Source organism: Trachymyrmex cornetzi, unplaced genomic scaffold (genome assembly GCF_001594075.2).
Source record: "Trachymyrmex cornetzi isolate Tcor2-1 unplaced genomic scaffold, Tcor1.1 scaffold247, whole genome shotgun sequence".
In the NCBI taxonomy this organism is placed as follows: domain Eukaryota; kingdom Metazoa; phylum Arthropoda; class Insecta; order Hymenoptera; family Formicidae; genus Trachymyrmex; species Trachymyrmex cornetzi.
Window position 1 is genome coordinate 318888 of NW_017297134.1, and position 7951 is coordinate 326838.

Sequence of the window (7951 nt, forward strand, 5' to 3'; positions counted from 1 at the left end):
AGAGTCTTCAGAAACCCTTCGAGCACTAATTTCTTTGTGATTTTATCCGTTTAAGAAGTGTTTCATTCTTTTTGCAAAAGTTTTATTGATGTTATATGAGATATGACTTCATATCCATGAGACTTCACATATAAAGTGTTACTTTCAGCCTCCTGTATCTCTGAATTGGTGGCTAGGCTCAAGTTAAAACTTTTATGAAATTAATGTCCCTTCATATAGAGTACTTTGGCGTATGATTCAGTTAAAAATTCGAGTATCCAAAAATGGACTAAAAAACAGGTGATTTTAGCGTCACTCTTTAATCTGAACTTTACACTGAATAAGAATAAATTAAAAATTCTTACATTTTGGTCTTTTTTAACTTAAAATTCCCTACGCCTTTTTGAGGTAAAAATTCCCTACGTTAAGGAGAAACCCCTACTTTTAACAATACTGTGTATAACATTACCTAGTGTTTCAACGAAATGTATTTCCTGTTTATAATTGGCGCAATTTAAAGATTTCATACATTTTTTGAAATAAAATTATTATTGTATATTTTCATAGTTTGGATAATAGGTTTGGAATAGGAAGTTATTTTTTTTTCAAGAAGCGCACATACAAGCGCGTGTAATAATTTATGTAACGGTTTTTTCTAAGAGAAACACGCACCCTTAGCGTCTTTTTTTACCTTTTTTTAGAAAGGTAAATTTGTTAGGATACCAATTACATCAAAATAACTCGAACGGTTTTTGAAATTTTTGGAAAAAACGATATTTTTTCCAACTTTGACACATTATATCTTTGAAATTAAACCGTTTCCGACAGATCGTCATATGAAGTTTTAGTCTTGAATTTGTGTGAGCAATCACCCTTTAAAATCTTTTAGTGTACTTACGATATACCCTGTATATACACACACCATTTCTTCATAACGACTTTAAAACATTATACTATTTATTACACGTCGAAATATCTTACGAGAAAACGTCCATGCCGCCTTTCCCCGAGTCATGTAACTGTTGCACTTTCTGTAACACTCGACATCCTTTCATTATTGCATCTTCGTAAATTTCCTTATGACTTTTGTATTTTGCAGGAATTCTGTCATGCAGAATCGGATCACTTAGAAAGAAATTTTCTGTAAATAATAAACTCGAATCACTTTAAAATATATGTATAATTTAACAAATTTTTATATTAACAATTGCAAATAAGCTCAGACAGCAATACGAGCTATATAAATCCAATCAATATGTTTAATAGGTAGTTAAATAGGGAGTTTGCATAAAATTTGAAAAATGTTACATTTTGTAATATACAGGGTGTCCCATTTTAAATGATCCAGCCAAATATCTCGAAAACTAAACCCAGTAGACAAAAATGTTTCAGACAAAAGTTGTTTGACTCGAAGGGGGACATAAGATGGTGCCATCGATTTGACCTTGGATAGTCCTCTGAAGGTCACATGAAGGTCACCTTTAATTTTTTTAATGGAACCCCTTATTTCTCATTGCATATTCTTATAGCTCATTTCGAGAGCTTTCCAAAACACTATAATTAAGTTACTTTTCGTTAAGTACTAGTTAAGTTATAAAGCAAGATCGGGGCTGATCCGGCCGACTAAAGCAAGATCGAGACTGATCCGGCCGACTAAAGTAAGATCGGGGCTGATCCGGCCGATTAAAGCAAGATCGAGATTGATCTGACCGATTAAAGCAAGATCGAGACTGATCCGGCCGACTAAACCAAGATCGGGGCTGATCCGGCCGACTAAAGCAAGATCGGGGCTGATCCGGCCGACTAAAGCAAGATCGGGGTTGATCCGGTCGATTAAAGCAAGATCGGGGCTGATCCGGCCGACTAAAGCAAGATCGAGGCTGATCCGGCCGATTAAAGCAAGATCGGGACTGATCCGGTCGATTCATATCAGAATCTAGTTTTCATGTGAAATGATTATGATCATAATAAGTGTTCGAATATTTGTCCATTATTATCCACACATAATTGAACTCGACGTTCAAAACTGTCAACTGTCGATAAAAGTATATTTCTTGGAATGCGCCGTCAGGCAAGAGTTATACTCCATCAGATTCTCTCTTGTTGTAGGTGTTTTTGAATATACTACGTTTTTCAAGTATCCCCATAAAAAGAAATCTAGACTTGACAAGTCTGGAGATATAAGACACCATGACACTGGTCCATCGCGTCCTATCCATCTACCTGGGAATGTGAGATCTAAATGGTTTCTAACTCTTCTACTCTAGTGCGCAGGCGCACCATCCTGTTGAAAGAACATACGTTGTCTTGTATCCAGATCGATATCTTCAAGCAACGCCGGCAATCTTTGTTGTAGAAAGTGTAAATAATTATTACCATTAACATTTTCGTCAAAGAAATAAGGGCCGATAAGGTTTCCGTTTAATATGCCACACCATACAATGAGGCTCCAGCGATGTTGATGATTAACTTCTCTATACCAACGTGGGTTTTCAACAGACCCATAATGAAAATTATGTCGATTTAATTATCCAGTGTTGTGAAAAGTTGCTTAGTCACTAAATAAAACAAATCTGAAAAATGTTCGGTCACGATTTAACATTATTTGTGCCCACCTACAAAATTCTAGTCTTTGTTGAAAATCATTGAGTGTTAATTGTTGTGTCAAAGTGATATGGTAAGGATGGAAGTTATGAGTGGTCAAGATCCTGTGACTTGTTCATTTCGGAATACCTAATTCTCTTTCGATTTGCCTCGTTGACACATGTGGATTAATAACTATCATTCCCAATACGGCAAGTACTGTTGGACCCTTTCTGCTGGTACGTTAATATGACGTCTTTGTCGTTTTTGACGTTGACGTTGTCGTTGACGCAATACAAGTGTGGAAATCGTACAATGATTTGGATGTCGTCTATGAGGAAATCGATTACGGTACAATACCGCTGCTTGTCAATAATTATTATGGCATTCTCCAAGTACAAGAACAATATCAATAATTTCGTTTAAAGTATAATCCGACATTTTGCGTACATTAAGTTACAAGATAAAGTAAGAGCCGATAGATTTATTATTCTGATTGATATTGGACGACTAAGACAAATTTACGCATTTATGGATCATTCTTTGCCATCAGCTATTATGGATCAATCCCGGTTGGATGGACTGATTAAGATAGAAAATATTGCGTGAGTATAAAGTTCAGCGCTCGGAATCAGTTGCCCTTTTCGGCCAGATTTCTGAGGAGACTATCCCCCCACTACCGCTCCAGACTCTACGCCCGAGTCGACGATCGCGCGCGTAACGCTGAGCCACAGGAGCGTCCGTGACAAATACATTAGGCCTGTATCTTCCATGAAATTTTTAATTATTTAACAAAACTTTTTTTGCTAAATAATTATTATATTTACAAATAATAACTTTTATATTTATGAATTTAACGTAAAAAAATTTATTATTAAAATATTAAATTGTGTAAAGTAATTACACAGTGATAATCATAGCACATACAACCATTTACTTTATTAGGAACCCTATTTCTTATAACTCATAAAGAAATAAATAACATCATTTTTAGAAATATTAATATTTATTCCCTAAAGTTTAGATGATATTTATTCTTTTTCACTGTTATAACTAGACTGCGGAACTTTATGCAAAATACTTAACTGAATATTAACTATCGGACAGTTTCAGCAGTCAATCGTTGCCCGTTAAAGAGTTATTAAAAGGTGAATTAAAAAGATTGAAATTGCCATCTGTAAATTTACAAAATTGCAAAATATGCATTTTATGCAAAACATTCAGTTAAGTATATTGCATAAACTTCCGCAGTCTAGTTATAACTTAACTAGTACTTAACGAAAAGTAACTTAATTATAAATTTTTTGGAAAGCTCTCGAGATGAGCCGTAAGAATGTGCAATGAAAAATAAGGGGTTCCGTTTAAAAAATTAAAGGTGACCTTCACATGACCTTCAGAGGACTATCCAAGGTCAAATCGATGGCACCATCTTATGTCCCCCTTCGAGTCAAACAACTTTTGTATGAAACATTTTTGTCTACTTTAGTTTTCGAGATATTTGGCTGGGTCATTTAAAATGGGACACCCTGTGTATATATATATCTTTAACTGCAATTTTTTTATAATTTTTAACGCAAACTATGCAAGAAAATAAATAATAAAGTATTGCATTATTTGAAATGCCGAAGACGGTCCGGATACGACCGAGCCCTCTCGAACGCACTGTGACGTCACACTGCAACGAAACCACAATTATTCAGTAAGAAATTAATTTATTTTTAAAAAATGAGCAAAGGAAACACGTACAAAACGTGTTTTATACCTTTGTATAAAAGCACAACAATTAAAACACCGGAAATTTCTTTTATGTACCTCAAGCTGAAAATGTGAATAAAAAAGTGGTTTAAAAGTTCACATCGTGTTGATGAACTAGGAAAATGGAATTATTTTTGTTGTGAAGATCATTTTGATGTATAGCCAGGAATGCCTAGAGTACGATTTTAGGGGTCCACATTTCGTTTTTAGTTATTTTTACATTCATGACTGTTAAAATCTGATACGACCGGGTGTTACGTCAGCAATCATAAATGTATCGTAGTATTTGTGAATTGTGTTTTGACAGCCGGCCGATGTAACCTCAGTTTTAATCAGTGAAATCTCTATCAGATAATCTAGTGATTAGTTTGAAGACATTTCAACATTTCTCCATCCGAAGAAAGACGGCAAAAGTTTTTCAGTGAAATACTACAAAGCTTAATTGAAAAGAAGCGGATCGAAGCCTTCAATATATCGGATAAGTTGTAGTTTTGAAAAAGTATAATTGCTTTTACTTGCAATAAGAAAATATACTTTGTGAGCTGTTTTTCTTACACAGATAATAATATAAATAAGCGAATAAGATAGTCAATGATGGGGTGTTTGTGGCGAAAAGTGTTTTATTAGGGACAACACAGAAAAGTAATCCCAGATGTTTAATCATAAGATATTTAAGGTACTCACCGTGTTAAGAATGACGCTTAGTAACATTAAAATCTTTTATATTGTTGTTTCTCATTCAATTTCGGTGAAGATTCCAATCTTGGCATAATATATGAGTGCCAGAATTAAAATAAAATTAAATTGCGAGTCTCCTGAGAGCTGAATGTATTCTAAATAAGATTTTTTTCGTATGTGTAATATTTTATTACGAGTGTATAGCAATTGCACATAAGCCAATTGCGCACAAGCCAATTCAACGCTAGAAAAAATAAAATAAAATAAACTCCCTGTGCAGAAGTCGCTGTGACTGGCAGTGGGCAATTGCTACAGTGTGCAAGTGCACCACTCCCTTTTATTACATACTTGCTTTTAGACGATTAGAAGACAGTTCTTCTTTCAGAGGAGTAAGTTCTTCTTATTGCTCAACAAAGATTTATATCTCTGTTGAACAATAAGAACTTACGACTTATGATTATTAAATGACGATTATTGAATTTTTCAATTTAATTTTTTTAATTGTTTCCTAATCGTCTAAAAGCAAGTGTGTAATAAAATATTACACATACGGGAAAAATCTTATTTAGAATACATTCAGCTCTCAGGAGATACGCAATTTAATTTAATTTTAATTCTGGTACTCATATATTATGCCGAGATTGAATGAGAAACAATATAAAGAATTTTAATGCTACTAACCATCATTCTTAACATGGTGAGTGCCTGAAATACTTTATGATTAAACATCCGGGATTACCTTTCTATGCTTGTCTCTAATAAAACACTTCTCGCCGCAAACTCCATTGTTGACTATCTTACTCGCTTATTGATATTATTACCTGTGTAAGAAAAACAGCTCACAAAGTATATTTTCTTATTGGTAAATAAAAGCAATTATACTTTTTCAAAACTACAACTTATCTGATATATTGAAGACTTCGATCTGCTTCCTTTCAATTAAGGAGGTTGTAAGGCTGAGGCGGGCAGTGAGAGGGGAATGCTTTAATACAAAAGAAATATGAAGTGTAGCCAACATTTGAACATTAAAATTTGAAGAAATAAATAGCTAAAATTTAAAGAAATATGGATTATAATGCAATTAAAATGCAAAAAAATATTAGTGTTTATTTGTGTAAAAGTTTCAAAGATAAACATATATTTTTTAGAACAATAAATATTTTTAGCTCAAGAAATGATTTGGCAACGGTGTAAAACTGAAAAATTGAAGTTGGTAACACTGCAAACTGCAATGTCTGACGGGTAGATAAGGTTAACGTGACGCTATAAATATTTTGAAGCGTTCTTTGACAAATCATTTAGTACAATTTTTTTTCTGTGATTAGTAAATCAAATGCTTAAAAGCATTTGTAGTGAGACTTTCGGCAACTCAACTGATAGAATATTCTTGATTCGTGATGATGAAACAACGTTGCCACATTTTCTCCATCAAACAGTTTCAATGGTAGAAGTATCATATCTTTGGTTATATTTTTTACTATTGTTAATAAACTGTGGTAAAAGTTGTTTTAATCTTCAAATATATTTTTAATATGCTATACTTTATATATTAAACATAAATTTATTCGATTCTTAACATTTCAAATATTAATATTTATTGAAAACAGATACATAGAATCGAGTCTCCTATAAGAGAAAGAGAGATAGTCTATTATAAAATCCAGAATTTTGTTATTAATTTACAGAAAAATGTGCTGGTCAAAAAATCTGAAAAAATTTACATAAAAGCATGCTTTGTAGATAAAGTTATGTTCCAAATTGCAAGCAATTCTTAACATATTGCATTCTCCTTACAACCTCCTTAAGCTTTGGAGTATTTCAGAGATTTCACTGAAAAACTTTTGCCGTCTTTCTCTGGATGGAGAAATATTGAAATGTCTTTAACCTAATCACTAGGTTATCTGATAGAGAGATTTCACTGATTAAAACTGAGGTTACATCGACTGGCTGTCAAAACACAATTCACAAAATAACGATACATTTGTGATCGCTGACGTAACATCCGGTCGTATCAGATTTTAACAGTCATGAATGTAAAAACAACTAATAACGAAACGTGGACCCCTAGAATCGAACCCCAGGCATTCCTGCTACGGGCTGTATGTATTATATTAAAATACGTTTTTTGCTCTTTAATTAAAATTATAAAAATATTAATCATTAGCCCACATTTAGATTATTTTTTGTTATTTTAAAAATATTAATCATGTTCATGTAAAAGTATCCAACATAACCTTAAACGTAAACTAAAACATTGAATGTTAAATGTAAAGGTATTTTGGGATTTTGTAAAATTATTTTACATCTAAAATTATTTTAAAATTCATAATTAATAAAAAACATGTTTTTAATGTGTAAATACCATTTTTAAATGTTAATTTTATGTTTATAACCTTACATTAATCAAATTTATCAGAATAACTTGCTTTTTCAATTTTCAAACATTTTTTTCTTTTGTAAACGTTATGAAATTATCAACTTACAATGAATCTTTTTTAGTACAAAAGTTAAACATTAACCGATGAATTGATAATATATAAACTGTTCTTTCCTATTGATAATATATAAACTGTTCTTTCCTCTTTATATCTAATAATGTATGTCTTGACAACCGATTATCTAACTGTTTTTGCTTATTAGGTTGTTCGGTTACTTTATAAAATTAGAGTTGTCACCTAAATTTTCAGTCATAGATTCAAAATTTATTGTCATCTCATTAGTTGTAATAAATTTTTTTGAAGTTGCAACATTAGACAAGGCTGATTTTCTCCAATAACATTCAACTTTAGTTACAGATATAGTCTATTAATTCACATTATAAAAAGGCTATACCATGCTTACATTCTCCTATAATTAAATTCAATGCATTTATAGAAACTTATATATTTATATTATTACAAATATGTATTACTATATATATACATATATATATATATATATATATGTATATGTGTGT

At 32.0% G+C, this 7951-nt stretch overlaps 1 protein-coding gene across 1 annotated transcript in view; it reads right to left on the reverse strand.

Annotated features, from left to right (window-relative positions):
• The window catches only part of LOC108761278 (probable peroxisomal acyl-coenzyme A oxidase 1), a 21099-nt gene extending 15318 nt beyond the window's left edge, over positions 1-5781 (reverse strand). Inside the window, exons 1-2 of the mRNA XM_018507706.1 lie at positions 5735-5781; positions 961-1134 (exon numbers count right to left, since the gene is read on the reverse strand). Of these exons, the coding sequence (XP_018363208.1) occupies positions 961-1134; positions 5735-5781 (221 nt within the window). The remainder of the gene's footprint in view (positions 1-960; positions 1135-5734) is intronic.
• Between the last annotated feature and the right edge of the window lie 2170 nt (positions 5782-7951).